At 32.1% G+C, this 21,326-nt stretch overlaps 3 protein-coding genes across 5 annotated transcripts; 2 read left to right on the plus strand and 1 right to left on the minus strand.

Annotated features, from left to right (window-relative positions):
- Positions 1-1,603: 1,603 nt before the first annotated feature.
- Positions 1,604-8,934, minus strand: LOC126968083 (transcription initiation factor TFIID subunit 8). The gene is made up of 6 exons (XM_050812897.1): positions 8,516-8,934; positions 8,332-8,430; positions 4,838-5,025; positions 3,333-3,483; positions 2,866-3,000; positions 1,604-1,777 (listed from the first exon to the last, which is right to left on the minus strand). The coding sequence occupies exons 1-6, from the start codon at positions 8,661-8,663 to the stop codon at positions 1,659-1,661; spliced, it is 840 nt and encodes a 279-aa protein (XP_050668854.1). The 5' UTR covers positions 8,664-8,934; the 3' UTR covers positions 1,604-1,658.
- A 1,979-nt stretch (positions 8,935-10,913) lies between these two features.
- Positions 10,914-13,210, plus strand: LOC126968072 (mitochondrial tRNA-specific 2-thiouridylase 1). Its single transcript, XM_050812883.1, has 5 exons — positions 10,914-11,130; positions 11,206-11,556; positions 12,034-12,260; positions 12,340-12,507; positions 12,810-13,210. Exons 1-5 carry the CDS (start codon positions 11,055-11,057, stop codon positions 13,104-13,106), a joined length of 1,119 nt encoding a protein of 372 aa, XP_050668840.1. The 5' UTR covers positions 10,914-11,054; the 3' UTR covers positions 13,107-13,210.
- A 2,463-nt stretch (positions 13,211-15,673) lies between these two features.
- LOC126968091 (synaptobrevin homolog YKT6) lies at positions 15,674-19,983 on the plus strand. Of its 3 annotated transcripts, none has more exons than XM_050812907.1 (2): positions 15,674-15,913; positions 16,001-19,983. In XM_050812907.1, exon 2 carries the CDS (start codon positions 16,018-16,020, stop codon positions 16,612-16,614), a length of 597 nt encoding a protein of 198 aa, XP_050668864.1. In that variant the 5' UTR covers positions 15,674-15,913; positions 16,001-16,017; the 3' UTR covers positions 16,615-19,983. The 3 variants fall into 3 exon arrangements, with proteins under 3 accessions (XP_050668864.1, XP_050668863.1, XP_050668865.1); XM_050812906.1 differs by having other exon boundaries at positions 15,674-15,838; XM_050812908.1 differs by having other exon boundaries at positions 15,674-15,821.
- The last annotated feature ends 1,343 nt before the right edge of the window (positions 19,984-21,326 follow it).

Genomic DNA, 21,326 nt, shown 5'->3' on the forward strand with positions numbered 1-21,326 from the left:
AAATTATTTACATAATTTCCATTAAAATTACGTAAAATGAATTAAAAAAACATATACTTCCTCACCCTTAACTGGACCGATAATCTTTAATTGAAATCATGACAACCAAAAACCTTTCACCGAAAATTGGTTTGAACGAGATCTAGTAAGTTTTTTAATACGTCAAAAATCGTAATAGTTATTTATCTACACCCATGCATTAAATCCTCTATAAAAGATTCTAAAATAGCTTATTGCCAACATTAAATCACCCAATGTCCTAATAACCATTAGGTAAATCACCCAAACGAGTGTTATAACTATTTTAGAATCTTTAATAGAGGATTTAAAGCATAGGTGTAGATAAACCACAATTTACGTTTCATTCAATCAACTCAAATATGATAATTATTAAAGAACTTATATTATGTTACTTCTTACTTAGGGTTCAGTAGCGAACCCTTCATGGGCGAGTCCGACTCGCTCTTGGCCGCTTTTTAAATCTTGACATAATTTCCCTTAAATGACGTACAATTTATTAAAAAAACATATAGGTGCAATTTACATCAGAAAACTTATACTAAAATAAGTTACAGACAGTTGCGGCCAATTTTTATAGGCAACCTATCGCTTAATACATTGCATACTCGCTGAAGTCCAAACGTACATTTAAAATTAGTTTCATCTTAAAAAATAACCTGCAGAATCGAGTTAGGGTAAAGTGGGGTGGTTAGCACACCTTATGTGGACTCCTCAAGAATAATACATAAATGTTCTTATTACGGTCAACTTTTATTTCAACAGTTACCAAAACGCTGTGCGGAACTACAATTATTGCGCTCGTCACCTTGAGACATAAGATGTTAAGTCTTATTTGCCCGGTAATTACACCAGCTACAGCACCCGTCAGACCGTAACACAATAATGCTTATACATTTTTGCTTCACTGCAGAAAAAGGTGCCGTTGTGGTACCTACCCTAAAATCTACAAATACAAAGTTTGGAATTATCTTCAATGTCAGCTGAAGAAACTTTCAAATAATCCCACATTGAAGTGCTTAGGTAATAACTTATCAAAAATGTGAACTCATTTAATTATCAACATTGCACAATTAAAAATGGTGCCGTATGAATATGCCTTTTTTAGCGGTTTTGTTTATGACGGCAGTCGGCATGTTTTGAACGAACAGTAGGTATTTTACTATTATCTGATATTATGTCACATCTACGTTATTCATCTGTTTAAGTCAAAGAGAGTTCAGAAAAACATAGCACTTTAAATATTGTCTTAATTTAAAATGCTAATTTATTTTTGACTTCACATAGTCATTAGAGATGACCTAAGGAATGTTTGGGTTAAAGCATGTACCCATAAAGTGTATATTTAGGTGATTTGTGTGTAGCGATATATAATAGGTGCTTTGAATGTAGGTATCTTTATGACTTTTATGGTGTTCCGATATATTTGACTACTTTGGATGACGCTATATATTGGGTCACTTTCGGTTAATCTATTATATGGTATGTATCATATTCTGCCACTTCATAATTAAATGAGAATTACACACATATCATAATCGAATCACCTATATATTAAGTTTTTAGGAATAAAAAACTCGTCAAATCAATAAGTGGTAAGTACTCTTTATTATTTAAATGATAGGTATGTGGTCACTTAATCATCCCCCTGATTTATTTCTGTCCGGACTTGAAGCACCTATATTGTCTTGGTTTTCTGACTGAGAGTTATTCGCATTTTCATTGTCCCCACCTATTTCGCCTTCATTGTCAGATTGATCTGAAAATTTAATTCGAATATCTATTATTAAAAAGCAAGTGATGAGAGATAAGAGGCATGTTGCAATTATTTTAAACAAAAGACTGCTGTTTTGGAGACATATTTTTTTATGGAATAGGAGGACAAAAGAGTGTATAGTACAGCCACAATACAGGATATACTCGACAAAGTGGAAGTAAACAGAACTCATCTGAATAAAATCAAGCAAATTTGGCATAACTAAATATACTTAGTGTAAGTTTTCCGCACTCATTCAAGTTCAAATATTTTTATAATTGGATATGAAATCATTTATTGAAACTACTGCAAATTCGGAAATGAATGCCTCAGCCCTGAGAAGAACGGGCGCTAGAAACTCAGCGGGCTTTTTTCTTATAAGATTCCGTTACAATCAAATTTATTAATTAAATAGCTCAACGGCCGCTCTATTTCCAAGATATCAATAAAAAGTCGTGTATATAGCATGTATATATGTCTTTAATGTTATAGTTACCTTTACCACATACACGTCTTTCGTCAATTCTTTTGAACATTATTGTAATTGTAATCTTATTTAGTGCCACGCATTTAGGGGTTCTCCATATGAGGGTACTTAATTATCTTTATATTTAAAATTTTCGTGTCACGTTGTATGTCACGCAATTAACTACCAAATCAATGAACTGATTTAAATTAAATTTTGCACACTGTTTGCAGTTTATTCGAACTTGAGAGATAGTATAGTTTTATTTCGATTCACGAGTATTTTTATTTACATATTTTATGAACAATACCGAGATAAATTTTTGCCAGTTTTAATGTTTGAACTTCACCGTAATTACAAAAAATATTTTAAATTTAGTAATAAAATTTTTGTTAAGGTGAAGCTCCGTGTGACTCTATATCTGTTTATTATCAAACAAATGTGATACAAACAATGGCATTTTCTAGTTATTTATTATTAGTAATGCACAATGTATCAAATATCTTATTTCAGAATGTTAGAGACAGTTCTAATAATATTGTTTGTGTAATTTAGGTGAGATAAAATTATTATTAGCGTGACAAGGACTTTATGGGAATATTAAATAATAGACTACAAACTTTACCTTTTTTATCAGGTGGCATATCTTCAGTTCTGTTAGCCACTTGGAAATGATACTCTAGTTCATCGAAGTCAAAAACTTGATCAGTTGGCAACAGACATGGCAAATACGGCGGAAATGATGGTTTGCATGCTATCACTGAAACAAAACGATTTATAATAAAAGTACGTCTACTTGATAGATGATTTGGTAGGGCAGTAAAGTCCTCGAGTGGCGACCACGTACCGAAAGACGTAGTGTTGGTAGGCCCCACAAGATGGACCGAAGATCTGGTCAAGATCGCTGGAATAGGTTGGATGAGGGCAGCGCAGGATCGATCGTCAAGGAGATCTTTGGGGGAGGTCTTTTTCCAGCAATGGACAGTGGACGTCTTCCAACTGAAATGATGTTGATGAATTTCATCATTATAATAATTATTGTCTCCCACATGTAACTAATGTGGAACCTCATTCCATTCAGATAATACTTACACGGAAAAACTTGATTGTCATCAGTGTTAAATAAATTGTGAGTTTCACTTGTTTTCGCAAGAAACTTTGTTAGAGCCTTTTCAATATCTCTCTTTTGATTAGCAGCCTTTTCTCTAATTGCCTCATATTCTGTCACTGGTTGCTTATGGGTCTGTAAGTTGGAATATTGCTTTATCATTTAAAGGATTCTTGTGCAAACCTTGTGGGTATAATATCTACAGTCTATGCTGAGGTTTGCAACCTAATTACAATTTCATCATAAAACCCCAAGATAGGATCAAACCTATCTATAAATTGTTTGTAATTTTTTGCATTTAGTTTCAACAAAAATATTTTTCCTTTCTTAGCAAAAATCACTCTTATCATCTTGCAAATCTAAACAATTTGTTATGTTTTTTTAAGTGCTAACCCTCACTTCTAGGTTTAATTAAACAAATAAAACTGAAAACAAAATGTTATGAACGATGCGGGACTCGAACCCTCGACCTCTCGCGTTCCGTGCGACCGGTCTTTCCAACCGGGCCAATCGTTCGAGTGACGTAACGTTTATAGAATCTTGTATGCTTTGTTCAACTCTCAGGTTGTGGCTTCATTTACGGAATCTACTTTATAGTTGATAACCTACTCAACACCAATATTTGCATATTAGGAAATTGACTTGAGATGTCGCTCTTGCAAATCTAAACAATTTGTTATGTTTTTTAAAGTGATAACCCTCACTTCTGGGATTAATTACACAAATACAACTGAAACCAAAATTTTATGAACAACACTCTTTCTAACTGAGCCAACCATTCGAATAACATATCTTTTATAAAATCTTGTAAGCTTTGTTCAACTCCCTAAACGTAAAATAACTTTTGTAGCAGTTAAATCAGACGACAAGGAAAGAATGAGGACTACTCTTTTTAAAGATCTTCCATTTTTACAAAATACATTAAAACCTAATGAAATGTATAATTTATTCTTTAATAAGTTGAAAGTTCTATAATTTAGTAAATTTTATTTTCACTGGTGTCACAAGTCGGTGCTTAAAACTGATGCAATAGATTTTGAGCGAGTGGGCAGTCGAATTACTCAAAAACAGTAAATAATTGTATGGTCTTAAATGCTGTTCAATGGTTTTCTAAAAAACTTAAAAAATATTTTACTAGGTATTGCTAACTCGAAACATACACGAGACACAAAAACCAATAGCTCTAAATGTAGTTAAAACAACTTGGAAAATAATAATGAAAAAGCCGAAAGGGGACCTCTAAAATGTCTGGGTTTAATTTAAACTAACATTATATCACAACAATTTTCGAAACCTTCTTTACTGATATACCTGTTTCTACCATAAATTCGTTGAACTCATTAACAGAATTCGCTCTTTCTTTATTGAAAGATAAAATTTTTGAATGTGAATCTTTAAATTTGATCATGTTTCAGGCAACTTAATATGTCGGAAACTATAATTATGACAAATAAAAAGAAAGTTATTTATAGACATGTGGATTACTTACAGGGGTCCTTATGTATGCATGAGGATCAGGCAAGGGAGGCAAGTGAAATGGAATATGTGGGGATGGTTTTGCTTTGGAACCAGCTGATAACATAGCTGGCTGCCTGGGAACGGGTGCTTGTTGAGGTGGCTGTATCACATGTCTATTGGGTCTTGCAGCATACTGTTCCAATCCTTGAAGGTTTATACCTAAAAACATGAACGTTAACATCAGATTAACCAAGTTTCTTGAACAGTATGACCTACTTGTGCAAAACCAATTCGGCTTTCGGTCTAATCGATCTACTCTGGATGCATGTCACACTAATCACACTATCATTAATACCCTAGATAGTGGCATTGGCGTTTTTCTAAATCTGTAAAAGCATTCGATACTGTCTCAACTCCTATCTTACTCTTTCCAATATAGGAGTTAGAGGAATAGCATTGGTTGGTTCAAAAATTATTTTAATGTAAGATAACACAGTGTATTAAGATTGGCGATCTTACTAGTGTTTTTATCAAGATTGGCTATGGAGTTCTCCAGTGAAGTGTCTTGGGCCCCACACTATTCTTAGCTTACATAAAACCTCTTCCCCCACGAGATATCCCCCACGTCAGGACGTATCTTTTGCTTTGCCGTTGACACTGTGGTGTTATTTAAAGGACATCAGTGGGATGCCTTGAAATCGTTAGCTGATGAAGGATTGAGCCAACTCACGTCTTGGCTGGCAATTTGTTTACTTACTATCTATTGATAGTAAGTAAGTAAATTACTTAAAACCGTAAGTAGCGGTATTCCGCTAAGACTAAATATTTGTGTTTCAATGTATCCAACAGAAATAATCCTCAAATTAAATTTTGAAAAACAAAATTTTATGAACGATGCGGGACTCGAACCCACGACCTCTGGCGTTCCGTGCCAGTGCTCTAACCACTTTAAAAACATAATAAATTGTTTAGAAATAATCCTGACGGGCAATTTACTCTTCCAATTCACACCTAACCTTGTAACCGAAATAGCAATCAATCTTGTTGTAAATGTAACATCTTAGCCAATGAGAAAACCATAAAAATACTTTGATTTTACGCTAGACGAACACCTAAATTGGACCGCCCAAATTTATAATACAAACAATAAATTAAATCGACTTTCATTATTTCTAAATCTAAGAGATGTGGCCCCGATCGAGACTACTATGATGGTCTTCAAATTTTTCTGTGTTCCAATCATGACCTATTGCATTTGTGCATTGGGTGTACCCATGTTGTATCGGCCTGGAAACACCACAAAAGGAAGTTCATTCCACAGCTTTGTAGTACGTGGAAGAAAGCTCCTTATAAACAAACTTGTGTAAAATAGCATATAGAGTATAGACATGTGATCTAAAAAGACATTTTGATTAAGTGGTAAATGAACATAAAAAAGTATTTTAATCTACTCTATTCCTCCTATTGTGGCTTCTGTGAAAGGAGCACCAAAATTCAGCTAATATCACATTTAAATTGACCACCAAGCTAGAGTACATAATTATGTATTTGATTGGTGTTTTATTTGTGTTTTGCGCCAATAAATTGTACAATACATTGCGATATTAAAATGGAGTGGGGTGATAAAGAGAACCGAATCGCTGTGCATTGCATTACCTAAAGTAGGCATGCAGCCAAATGCAAATTTTAAAACTCCATATGCTTGGTATTAGTAAAATGTTTGTGTATCGGGCTATTAATAGGTACAATGAGACCTCCGCTGTTTGTGACAGAAAGATCTGGCCGTCCACGTAGTGTTCGTATGAAAAAGGTGGCCATAGTAGTAAGGGAAAGAATTCAAAGAAATCCTGTCCGAAAGTAAAAGATGTTATCTTGTGAGATGAAGACAGCACCTAGAACCATGTCACGTATTTTAAAAGATGACTTGGGACTTGCAGCCTATAAGAGATGTACTGGGCATTTCTTAACTGATAATATAAAAAAGAATAGGGTGGTAAAATCGAAACAACTACTGACACAGTAGGCAAATGGAGGTCACAGAAAAAATTGTTTACGGATGAGATTTTTTTTTCAATTGAGCAACATTTTAACAAATAAAATGACCGTATTTATGCTCAAAGCTCTAAGGAAGCTTCCCAATTAGTCGACAGAGTCCAACATGGGCACTATCTGACTTCAGTGATGGTTTGGTGGAATATTAGCTTAGAAGGAGTGACTGAGCCATGCTTTTGTGAAAAAGGTATCAAAACATTGGCACAAGTGTATCAGGATATCATTCTTGAGAAGGTAGTGATGCCCCTTCACAACACCATGTTGAATTACCAAGATTGGTCCTTAAAGCAATACTTGGCGCCAGCTTATTTAACTTGGTTTATGCAGTCTTTGTTGGTAACAAACATTTCGGACTTCATCAGAGCAGAAGACTGGCTGTCGTCTAGTCGTTAATCTGCTGGTCAAACCTAACAAGGTCAAGGATGAAGGAATTACCTAAACAATAAAATACTAATGTAGACGAAAATCAGAAATAGCCATAAACTTATAATCTATTGTGTATGGACTGAGTGAGATAGATGTGGGGTTGAGGAGTCATAAGTTTAGCTCACTACAATTTGTTATTTAGCTGGCTTACCTAGCGGCCCACTAAATAAGTTGTACATGAAACAGTGCTAGTATCAAATATCCAATCTCGGGACTGCCTACCATAGGTATTTAATAGAAATTTGGTTTTATAGAATAATGAAACAGAATTAAACTAAATTTACTTTAATACTAGTGCTATATTTATTTACGTTTCTAACAAGGTATGCACTGTCCTTATTGCCTGTATGGTATGAATGCCCCTGGGATATATACACAATGGAGAGGTCAGTAATAAGTAAAATTAGTAAGCAAGCATTTTTTTATGGAAAATGAGGACAAATGATTGTACAGGTCACAGGGTGTTAAATGATCACCGCCACCCACATTCTCTTGCAACATCAGTGGAATCACAGGAGTGTTAAATTCTAAATTAAAAAGTTAATGAGCCCTCACTAGTATAAAATATAAAAAGCAATAAGAATAAAAATCTACTGTACACAAGTTATAAGATCTATAAGAAAAAGACCTTAAAAAATAGTGACACTTAAACTCCAGAAAAAGACCTTAAATAACATTACACTTAAACTCCACACATGTGTGGTAGCTACCCAAGCTTAGTAAATTCCAGTTAATAATTGTCTTGTAAATTGATGCAGTAATAACTCTATATTAATCTATTTGTAGTGCAGAAATTTATTTAGCATTTGTGTGACAGTTTAGTTTGACATTAAAGGCAACACCTACCGAGAATTTCAATCATTAAGGTTTATTATCACTCAAAAAAGGATATAAGAGGGGTAAATTTAAATATTATTATAAATACAATTTTCTCTTCATACTGCATAGCTAGACCATTAATAGCAAATTCAACATTTTGATGAAGAATAGAAATTATATGTCACTTTATGTAATAAATACCTAGTTAGTGATGCTTAATGTACATACCCATGTTCATAAATGCCATCATAACATCTCCTAGAACTGGTTCCACTCGTCCAGAAAGCTCAGAATACCCTTTAGCAGAATTTCCTACTTCTGCAATGACTGAAAATTAACCTCCCTTTTAGATACAAACTGAATATGTAGCCGATTAGTACAGTAAAATTATAAAATATGTCAGTTTCCTTACAGCACTGCATAATTTCAGTAAGAGTTTCCATGCTCATCTTGTCAGCAGCCTCAAAGCCAGTTTCTAGTAGTACAGTGGACACTGCGATGTTAAGAAATCGACGTCTAGCATCTGAACTAGCTTCGATCCTTTCTATACTTTCTGACATGATAGACAATCTAAAATTTGCTAATCTTAAAGATTGCTCAACTCCAAACTGTTTTGGAGAAAATTATTAGAAAACACAAAACTGAATTCACATTTTGCATAAAAGTTATAAGTACGAATAAGTACAAAATACAATGCTCAACTCAAACTGGTTAGGAGAAAATTATTAGAGAATAGGAAATTGAATTCACAAAGTTATAACTTAGCATATGTACAAAATACAAATCAAATTAAAGTGTTAAAACCAAAATACAATTTCTAATTTAGAAACCAAAATACAATTTACTGTCAATTCAAAATGTCAAATGCACAGAACACTTACTCTAACGAGGGCAAATGTCATTATAGTATACTTCGAATATTGACACTGTAGAAGTAGTCACTCATTGCCCCTTTTAGATAGCCATAGTTTTAACAGGAGTAGTCTTTTATTTATTTATTTATTCATAAAGGCTTACCAACTAAATACAATTTATTAACTTATGCACTAAGAATTAAACAAATATAATAAAATAGTTTAAATGTACTTAAATTATAGGTAGGCACAACATTACTATAAGAAATACATGTGATATTATAAAATCTATACATTTTGGAGAGCAATATAAATTTATTTTTTAAAATTAAGAAAGTTTGAAAAGAAGATATCAGTGTTTTCATCTATATTAAAAATACAATTATATAATTGTAAAATTAGCTGTAGAGGAGAGTTTAAGCCATAATTACTGTGGTGGAATTTAATGTGCATTGGGGAAAAAGTACTAAGACGACAATTGAAGGCAGGCACATGTCCATAGCTTAAAAAAATGTGTAAACACAGCAATTGTGAAGCATTTCTACATATTCGCAGAGACCTCATTTGAAATGTATTTAATCTATTCTCATAGCTATCATTATCTTGTCTTAGGTGTTGTCATATTATTATTATGACTAAAATTACCCTCCACGGAATTAAATCTTATGACATATTGTCACACACTCCACAGATGATTAGAAATGTAAATGAATTAGAAAAGCTTGTAATGATAATTATGTATTATTGATGTGAAACATCTATAGCCGCACGTAAAACCGATTTCTGGCGTGGCGACGCATGCCGTGGCGACGCGTCGCCTTGTCACAGTAATACCATCCTCAGAGGCAACATCGAATATAACTATTACCGAAGTCACTGATTAAACGAATTAAGTAGTCACGATTTGAAATAAATTCGTAAATTTTTGTATTTAATGAAAATAAATGTTTATTCAATTAATAGTCATCGTTATCTGGAAGAAAATCGTAATATTTTATTTTATCATTATGACATATTTAGTTCCTATCACAATATGTTCTTTTCTGCATATTACTTTTACAAAATAATGTCGATGTTTCACATCTGCCAGGCGTCCCGTGACGGCTCACATTTTTTTATGTTTATTATATATATAATATATATTATAGTAACTATAATATTATAGTAACTATAATATTATAGTAACATAACATAACAAATATAATTTACTAAAATCACTATTGCCTATTACTACTACAGTCAGAACTTTAATTATGATCTGGAAATATTATATTGTGTTATTTGTTATTTCTATTCATATGTATTTATTTTCTTTCATAAATCTAAGTTTTTAAAATATATATAAAAACTATGTATTATATAAAGGATGTCCCCGAAAGCATGGATAATCCTTGAATCCCGCACTGGAGAGCTCTCCAGCGCTCAGAAAAAAATATCTAATAAATAATTCCAAGTGATACCCAAAATATGTTTTTTTTTTAGAAAAACTTACGTTTTTTTTTTACTTTACTTCACATTCATGTGCACAACGCCCACAAAGAAATGACTTCTTTTTCTTTCGTCATTTCGTAGACTACGCTGCGCACTCGTACTTCGCTTTTTTATGCGCGAACACAAAATAAAAGTCAAAAACGTCCTCCACACACGCAGACCCACGTCCGACTGAAATCAGTACTAACTAAATGCGATTAAACCTTCCCAAATGCCTTTGTAATTAGGATTCTAAATGATTTAGTCAGTCAGAAACCAAGTGTGGTTTCTGAGTTTCTGCTTATGAATTTAGGATGCTAGCTTGCTGAATGCGATTATACTTTTCTAAATTCAGTAATGACTGAATAAAGACGACTAAATTCAGTTATGTGTAATAACCACATAGTCTCAGAATTGAGAATTGTCATTTTGATTTTTGACAGTGACATTTCATTGTTTACATTTTTGATCTCGAATTATCGTATTTTAAATTTTATGCAATTATTTTCACGTATTTTGTAATAAATACCTGTCGATGTACTGTGTACATATTGCATATTACTTAATGAAATTTATAATTGTTATACAATTACCTATCTAGTGATACCTATTGCATTTTATCTCATCATGTTTAAAAAAATAGCAGTGGGATTGTCCGGTGGTGTAGATAGTGCCGTTGCAGCATATCTTTTGAAGAAATCTGGTGTGGTGATTGTTATTATATGTTTATTACAATTGAATCTTATCGAAACATTAATGTCTTAATATTATATTTTAGCATTTCAAGTTGAGGGTGTTTTTATGAGAAACTGGGATAGCACCTATGAAGGTGGTGTATGTTCGGACGAAAAAGACTATGAAGATGCTTCATTTGTTTGCCGTAAGCTTGATATTCCACTGCATAGAGTTCATTTTATCAAGCAGTATTGGAATGATGTATTTACAGTTCTAATACATGAATATGAAGCAGGCTTAACACCTAACCCAGATATATTATGCAACAGATTTATTAAATTTGACAGTTTTTTCGAACATTGCAGGAATAACTTAGAAGTTGATGCTATTGCAACTGGCCACTATGCCAACACTTCTTTTGGACCTTATTTGGAGCATTATAAAGAAACTGAAAGTAAGAAAATTTAAAAATAAAGTGCCAGCAGAAGTGAAAACCTGAACATTAATGTTGCACAGTTTTTAATACTTTGGAATAGTTAACGAATAATTTCAGAGGAATTGCTTTTTTATCAGTCTTAAAGTACTAGCATTTATGTGGTTAAATACAATATTCATTTATTGCACTATAAGTACACAAAAATGACAATTTATATTTCATAAAAAATTAACACTTTCTGAAGTAGAAGTGAAATAAAGAAGAACTAATACAGTTATTTTACATTAAAAATTTTATCTCTCAGAAAACTCTACTTTCATCCAATTTCAATGACTGTCTTACATATTTACGATCATGTCATATGTTCTGATGTGAGTTTAACATTTTATAAACATCCCAAGAAAAGTGCTTAACACAGCTAAAGAAGTTTTCACTTCAGTAAATTTCAATTTATTTGAATAAATTGAAATATATATTTATATTTTCCAATTTCAGAAGTTAAATTACTCCAGCCCACAGATAAACATAAAGACCAAACATTTTTCTTAAGTCAAGTTAAACAATTTTCATTAAGAAAGTGTATGTTTCCGTTAGCTTATTTATTAAAAACTGAAGTAAGGGAAATAGCAAGAAAGGAAGGTCTAATAAATGTTGCAAATAAGAAAGACAGTACTGGTATCTGCTTTATTGGTAAAAATAAATTTAAATTTTTTATAGATGAGGTAAAATAAATATTTTTCAAATATAAACATATAAAAACTTTATTTCACAAATTCATATTTCAAATAATTCTAATTGCAGTTTATAACAGAAAAGCAAGGAGATTTCATTGATATTGATACTGGACAAAAAGTTGGAAACCATACAGGCATACACAAGTGGACTGTTGGACAGAGATGTTGCCTTAATAGTTATAAAGATGCTTACTTTGTATTTAAAAAAGACTTAGAATCAAATAATATTTATGTGGTAGGTTTTGTTTAGATTATACTATAATTTAACTATGTGCCATGACTGTCTGTCTGTGCAACTCATAAACTACCAACAGTTTATATCAATAGATATGCATGTGGTTTTAAATATAATATATGTCAAGGATGCAGCGGAAAACGTTGATATTCGAAAGTAAATGGTAATTTTATTGTTTCTTTCAGTTCTTTTGCCACATGTTTTCAAAACCACAACAGAAATACTAATAATTAACTATTACTTCAATGTAGTTATGTGATTGTGAAATAGATTTGCTACATTATGTTTTATGAAATTCACAGGTTCCTGGTACAAAGCATACAGCATTATGGAATAATATATGCTTTACGGATATACCACATTGGATTTCTAAACAGCCATGTGAGCTTAGATCTAACAGTGTACTACATTGCCATTTTAGGTTTCAACATACTAAACCCTTAGTGCCATGTAGAGTTGTCAAAAACCATGACGGTCTTACTATTCTTCTAAATAATAAATTAAGAGCATTAACGGAGGGTCAGTTTGCAGTTTTATACAAAGATGAGGAATGTCTTGGAGGTGCAAAAATAAAAAGTGTTTTTAAAAATTTAATATAAATTGGTAATCCAAGCTAAACCCCTTATTGAAAATTTGTTACTTATTTTTTAATGCAATAAAATTTACAATACTGTGTTAAATAATTATTAATTATAATAAAGTCCATTTTTTTTAAATTTTACAAAATTGATTCCATGTGAATTATTTTTAGTATCAATTAATTCACCACCACTGATTCAAAAAATAATGTAACTAGTCTGGCCATAAATATTGTTACCTACTTACTTACTTATCTTCTACTTTTTCTTGTGAATTCAAACTCAAATATTTTTATTTCAAATAGGATTTAAAATCACTTATTAAATGTCAAAAACTACCAACCATTCGAAATAGTATGCCTCAGACCTGAGAAGAATGGGTGCAAGTAACTCAGTTTGTTTTTCTTTATTAAGTTACAATATAATCTAGAATCATACAATAAAATTTATAATTAAACAGCCTGAGGGTGTTTGCTCCATTCTACTAGGAATGGCCTTAATGGGAACATTCCACAGACCTCTGTGGTATCATTTTTACTATTCAATACTACAAATGTTTTGTACATTTTCTGGGATCATGTTTAAAAGCATATACAGCACCCAATAAAAGATTTAATAACTCAACTTGACTGATTAGTAGGCATAATAACTTTGTTCCTCGTGATAACATTATGGATGTCACAGTTTCTAGAAAATTTGTTATGTGATTTTTTAAAATTATTTTAAAATTATTAAAACAGTCAAAACGTTCTGATCAGATCAAGATCGCTGACATAGTTTGGATGAGTGCAGCGAAGGAGCTACTGTCATGGAGATCTTTGCAATTGTCAAGAAGTGTTTTATGGAACGGGAAGATAAAGGAGCGTGCAGGTCACCTGGTGTTAAGTGATCACCGTCACCCACATTCTCTTGCAACACCACAGGAATCACCGGAGTGTTGCCGGCCTTTAAGAAAGGTGTACGCGCTTTTATTGAAGGTACCCATGTCGTATCGTCCCGGAAACACCGCACAAAGAAGCTCAATCCACAGGTTTGTAGTACGTGGAAGAAATATTGAAAACCGCAGTGTGGAGCACCGCTACACATGCAAATGGTGGGGATAATATCGTAACTATTGGCGTGTCGTGCGAAGGTGGAAATCAGTGGCAGGAACCAGCATGTTTATTTCTTAAATGATTCTCTAGAACCTAGGTTATAAATAGCGGGAATAGCCCTCTTCTGCAGCACAAAGACGGTTTTAATATTGGCTGCAGCCGCTGCATCGCCCCATAACAGAGTACTTTAAAGTAATACTCAGCGTAGCGAAACTAAGAAAAAAAGCAGCCAAGTGCGAGTCGCACTCGCCCATAAAGGGTTCGGTAGCAGTAAATAACATAATATAAAAGTTATTTAATAATAATATTACTTGAATTTATTGAATTAAAGGTAAATTGCAGTTTACGATTTATGACAATTATTAAAAAAAACTTTTTTTATTTATTTATCATACTATAGGTCAACTTAGCATTTAAAAAACCACAATTAATTTTAAACAATTAATGCTAATAATTACTTCATAATACGTCACTACTTAAGATATAAATTAAATTAACAACAAGTGAAAATGTTTGTACGACTTAAAACTAGTAAATATATAGAATAGTAAATAAAACTTAACAGGTTCAAATTACCATAGCTCTCTCACGCAACTATTCAGTTTAGAAAAACATGGTATTAGAAACCAAAATATCATTTTTGAAGACCTCTATCTATCCACAGATATGAGTTTGATGAAAAAAAAAATTCAGAGTTTTAGTTCTAAGTATGGGGAAACCCCAAAATTTACTGTTTTTTTCCATTTTTGTGTGAAAATCTTTATGCGGTTCACAGAATACATCTACTTACCAAATTTCAACAGTATACATCTCATAGTTTCGGAAAAAAGTGGCTGTGACATACGGAAGGACAGACAGACATGACGAATCCATGAGGGTACTGTTTGCGGAACGTGCAGTCATCGATAGATTGACAGATATACAGATACAGCTATAATCTTATAAGGATAGGAGATAGCCAAATCCACTACGTTTTAACAACTGTTCGCTTTCAAACTTAGGCGGATTTTACTTCGTTACCAATCGCCATACCTTACTTAAAGTATTAGTTATAAAGTATTTCAAACTTATGTAAAATGACTGCACGATTCAGACAAATAAAATATTCGAATAATTCAAAAATAAATTTCACTTTTTACGTAGGCAGTCGCGCCTCTTATTATTCAGTATTAACCTATCTCATATCATGATACCTATCTCATTCTCAAGCATTAATGGCAATCGTGGTAAAGCACCACTTGAAAATAAAAGTATTTATGGTTTTATAATCAACTTTATTTGTTCTTTGTTTTCACCAAACTAAAATTTACGTGCTTTACAGTAATAATTTGAGATATTCCTGATGAACGGCACCCACGAAATAGACGATTGCACGTTAGTGACCGTACATTCATAACCCTTTTATACAAAGGTATCTACTCTGTTGTGTCAATTGTCATCAATTCAAGATAATTCAAGGCCCTACGGTAGTGGTTATATTCTCTTTGACCCAAAGGTTATGTAGATAAATCAATGAACGTGAACTGTGTGGAAATTAGTAATTTTTCTTAAAATTCTTGCGAATATTTGTTTTAAAGGATATTTATAAATTTTCTGGTGAAAACAGAATAGATTATCTTAGCTGTTACCAACAGAAGAAAGAGTATATATTATTTATTGGTGTGTTGATATTGACGTAAACTTTAATGATTGATTTTTAGAAACTTCGATCTAAATTTTTTTAAACGGACGAAAGTGCGTAAAATACCATTATTGCTATCTGCTTATTCCTCGCGATATTCCATTTGTTTATTAGATTCACTGAACCCAATTTTTTTGCAGGCTTATAACTTACTAAAATGGTGAAAGTGTACGGTCTGGGTGTGCTGTATAAAGATGTAAATAGTGCCACAATTCTAAAAGCTGCATACGACTTGCAGAGTTTCAGTTTCTTTCAACGATCCTCTGTACAAGAGTTTATGACATTTGTTAGTAGAACAATTGTTGAAAGGACTCAGCCTGCTTCAAGGCAGTCAGTGAAAGAAGGTGAATATATGCTTCAAGTTTATGTTAGAGCTGATAATCTCGCGGGTGTCCTCATTTCTGATCATGAGTATCCCAATAGAGTGGCACACACATTAATCACTAAAATATTGGATGAGTTCTCGGCTAAAGTACCAGCAGCCTCTTGGCCTACTGGAAATGAAACTACAGTGGATTTCCCGCTATTACCTCAGTATTTAGCTAAATATCAAAACCCAAGAGAAGCTGATGCATTAACAAAGATACAAAATGACTTGGATGAAACTAAAATTATTCTTCATGACACAATAAAAGCAGTTTTAGACCGAGGTGAGAAGTTGGATGATTTAGTTGAGAAGTCGAACAGTCTCTCAATGCACAGTAAAGCATTCTATAAGACTGCTCGGAAAACAAACAGCTGTTGTAACTTCTAGGTTTAGTAATCTCATAGATGTTGTTGTTAGCTTCATTCTTGTGATTGTATTTAATGAGGATGTTAATTAAATATGTTTACTTTGCATATAAATGTCTGCAGATATTTCTATTTCTATATCGATTAAATTGTTAAGTATTTATTTGTTTTTCATAAAATGTGGATACTGAAAATTGTAATGTATTTTATTAACAACCTCTATGCCTAATTGTATTCTATATTATGTAAACCAAAACTTATTGTTACAAAATATGGTATGTTTAATGCTTATATATTATATAATATAATATTGTAATATTAAGGTATTGTGGAGAGTTTTAAATGGATCTAGCAATAAAAACCTTATTGTCCGTGTTTATAGAACATTGTTAGTGTATTTGAACTATTTGGATATGTATATATGCTTAATTGTTTACTGTAAAAAACCTATACTGATTTGATAGATTGATTTAAACATTAATTTGAAATGAAAGCATTAATGTAGTATGTCCACTTACACAAGAGAATATAATATTGTTATAATTAAAGCATTTGGAAACACAGAGCATACTCCCACCTTAAAGACTGGCAACACATGTCTTGACCCCGGTTTTGCAGATGTTCATAGACGGTTGCCTCAACACTCCCCATCACATGAGCCTCTAGCCTGTTTGCCCCCCTTTTACATAAAAAAATGTGGTTACTGTGTGTGCATGTATTTATTTAGTTCTAGTTAATTCAATGTTTTTATTAACTTGCTTCCTTGAGTTAAAATATTTTTTAGATTTAGTTTCAATCTATTTAAGATGTTGATTGATGTATGAAATTATTTTACATCTTAAAACACCATTTGCGAAAATATAATTTGTTTTTTAACTTAGTGTGTGTAACCATTGCGTGGGATGTTGATTTGTATGTTCTCATGTATATATTATATATGTTGATTTGACTTTTATCATTGCGGAACTTAAATAATGTTATTATTAGTACAGGTACTCACATAATTATATTATTATTGAGTTGAAGCTGATATTTCAATCCAACTGCATGAATTGTGGTCACTGCAGAACTGCAGATGTGGCGAGATTTGTCAAGAGTTTTAAGAAACTGGGGTAATCCACGGTTTAAATAATAATAATGTAATATCTAAATTACCTTATTCTTTGTTAATTCAAAATATAGGTGACTAGTTAAAAACATTGACTTTTTGAAGCTTTGAAAATAATTAACTTTAATAATTAAATAATTAACTTTAATAAAAAATAGTGTAATGGTCATGTTTTGATGGCTATATTAAACAATATTTATTTATTTATTTATTTATAGGACAACCAGTAGTTGTTACATTCTAATACGCTTAAAATATATCAAATATTAACAAATAATGAGTTGAATGTACAACAAATTAAGGTGTCACAACATGCACAGAAAACAATTATATAAAATAAAGCAAAAATTATAAAATCAAGATATGAATTTGAAAAGAAGGAAAAAAAAGAAGAAGAAGAATATTAATCATATTTTGGCGCCTAACAATCTCGTAATATTTTTTTTAAAAGCAGGTAAAGAATCTTTAAAAATATCTACTTCACCACAGATGGAGTTATAAGTTCTTGATAGACGTGGTATGGGAGAAAATTGCTTAAGGTTAGTTTTGGCAAATGGCTGATGGAACAGGCCAGCTCCTACCTGCGCACGCCTTGGTACTCGGCGGGGAACTCGTAAGCTGATGGAGTGCACGAGTGATGGACTGTCGAACTGATTTCTAATTATTTTGTATAAAAATATTAGATCTAGCATTTGTCATCGAACAGAAAGACTTCAAGTGGCTATCATTTAAACACCTGAACAGATTGCCAAAAATTTGTAAATATAAATTGTTATTAAAATATAATGTTTTATATTTTAAATTTGAATGTTATTGAAACTTTCAGTCTTGAGATCATCTACCGACCTAAAAGTATTGGTTGAAATGTGAAAAATGAAACTATAACGTTTTGCTAGATTATTGAGAAGTTCTGTAATGCTGAACTAAAAATTAGTTGACAAGTCACTTGTATATCTTGCATTTACTAGTTATTACAATGTGCCAATAACTGTTGACTAGAACTTCTATATCCAGCAGCTTATTAGAATTTTGATGACTTTTGTGTATAAAAAAAAAGTGTGTTGGGTAAATAATACCAAAAAAAAAACAAATATTTTTTTTTCTCACATCAATCACTATTAAACTTAGATGCTAATATTTAGATATTAAACCAGATTATTATCTCTTTATTTTTTGGGTTCTTAGTATTAAGTTGATAATGCAAAGTATATAGTGTATTATTGTTTAAACATGCTAAGTATTGTATAGTAGCTATGTTATTTGTAAATTAATGGCCATACAAATTAACTCGTTTGTCCTCCTTTTCCAAAAAAAAAAACTTGGTATATGGCATTTATTTTCTCAAATTTGATTCCTTATACCTATATTATAAAGTTATATCTAAAAATAATATAGAAATGTTGACTATATTGCTGATAACACTCGATGCTATGATAATTCTGAAGTTTTCCGAATGACAAGCTGCCTTGCAAATAAACGCGGGAAACGTTATACGTCAGATTATAGCAATGATAAGCAAACTGTCTAATTGTTAACATTTTGCATATTCTTGGTTTGTTCTAAGGCATACCAAGTTTATTTGTAAGGCCGTAAATATTTAGGATGCTTAGGTGATGCAGTTTGACATGAATTATTGTGCTCAAATTAATTTTAATCTTAACTAATTCTGTTTTTTCTAAAGAGTGTAGCAAATTAAAAGTAACTAGCTACAATCTAAATACCCAGTTTAATAGTACCATTATCAACAGTCAAAGAAGTATTCAAACCATTAGATACTTCTTTGACTGTTGTTTTGTTTTTAAAATTCGAACATTAGAAAATTCTGAAAGAGCAAAAAAGTTTTTTATATATTGCATAGACAATTTAGAAGTACGAGGTGAAAGTGTCTCTGGGAAAACACATAAAACATTTTCATAGGAACCTAGTATAAGTATCATTTAATAACAACCAGATTACAGAACCAGACCAACAGAACATTACGATCAAGTTTTAATAAGGCATCGAAATATAAAATAATATTAACATATTTTGGTTCCAGTAATTAATTATGATAAATATATTTATTACCTGGTTGTAAATTAAACTATGTCATAGCGCTGATCGCTATGTTTCTTTGTAACGGCTTATAGAAAATATTAATATCAACATACTTAGTTACAGACAGGAAGTGCGCCACTAAAATATAACCACCTTTGGAAGATTATTCAATTTTATTGCATTTGTAGTACCTATATGCATTTGATGGTGTAATTTTATTTTTAAATAAAGTATTATATACCAATATTTTGTTGTTTTATTACACATAAGATTGAAAAAAAAAAAGAAAGCTTATTTGAATTGCCTCTCTCAGAGCGCCATTTGTTTCCGAAGCGGTAGTAGTATCTAGTAGTTATTAGAAAAGAATTCTAAAGGAATTTTGAGAAAATTCGCCTTTTATGCCTTTTAATTAACTATGCACACCGTTGGAGCTCATGATTTATTCCCCTTTATGCCTCCAATAGTATCGGAATATTTGGTCTCAAAAATTCGAACGATTGCTATTGAGCGATTAATTCCATTTAAAAGGCGAAACTAGAAGGCATAAATAGAGCGACACCGTACACCAGGCCACGTATGGAGTTCGGTCTCATCTCTGATCTAGTACGTCCCAGGAACAAACATAAACTTGTTATGCCTACTACTCGGTTGGGTCGAGTTAGTAAGTCTTTTGTTGGGCGATGTATATGCTTCTACAATATGATCCCAGAAAATGTACAAAACAAATGTGTTACGAAATTTAAAAGAATTGTTAAAAAACGTTTGTGTGGGAAAGTGAGTTATTATAGCATAAACGATTTTCTTAATGACACCACGGACTGGGATTAAAGCGAACACCCTCAGGCTCTTTAATTATAAATGTTCATTGTACGATATTACATTGTAATCCATATTTTATATAAAAAAAAGCCCGCTGAGTTTCTTGCGCCCATTCTTCTCAGGTCTGAGGCAGTCTCTTTTGAATGGGTGGTAGATTTTTGACGTTCAATAAGTGATTATAAATCCTATTTTGAATAAAAATATTTGAGTTTGATCCAGCTCGAACAATATGGCTATTATATTAGTTATAATCTGGATATGTGGTATTCCTCCAAAGTGCGATTTTCAATGACCATTCTACGACTTACTATGGAATAATATTCCTCGACCTGTGTTTCGAGGACAATACTACATGGGTGACTTGGTAGGTAGGTACCTACCCATATACTTCCTACCTACCTACCAAAAAAAAAAACAAGTGCGTCCATTTCTTTTTGTAAGTTAAAGTCACCGAAAAGTTAGAAACGTTTGTTTTTTAACGAGTTAACGACCAACAGAGTGGTGCCTTGTTCGTTGTGCTATTTCTTAGTTACCCGTTCGTGATATTCACTTCTAGTAGGCTTACGCACTACAACGCCCGAAACTTTACGGGTAGGTACCCGAAACACCTAACCGTCAATGAATAATTTTATTGTGAGCGTTTTTCATATTATATATTGTACATAATCAAAGCGGTATGTTTCTTTTTTCTATAAATATTCATTCCAAAATACCTCAATAACGAGTAATTCAAGGGTAAGATAGTTAAGCCAAAGTTAAAGATTTCAATT

This window comes from Leptidea sinapis, chromosome 14 (genome assembly GCF_905404315.1).
Source record: "Leptidea sinapis chromosome 14, ilLepSina1.1, whole genome shotgun sequence".
Taxonomy (NCBI): domain Eukaryota; kingdom Metazoa; phylum Arthropoda; class Insecta; order Lepidoptera; family Pieridae; genus Leptidea; species Leptidea sinapis.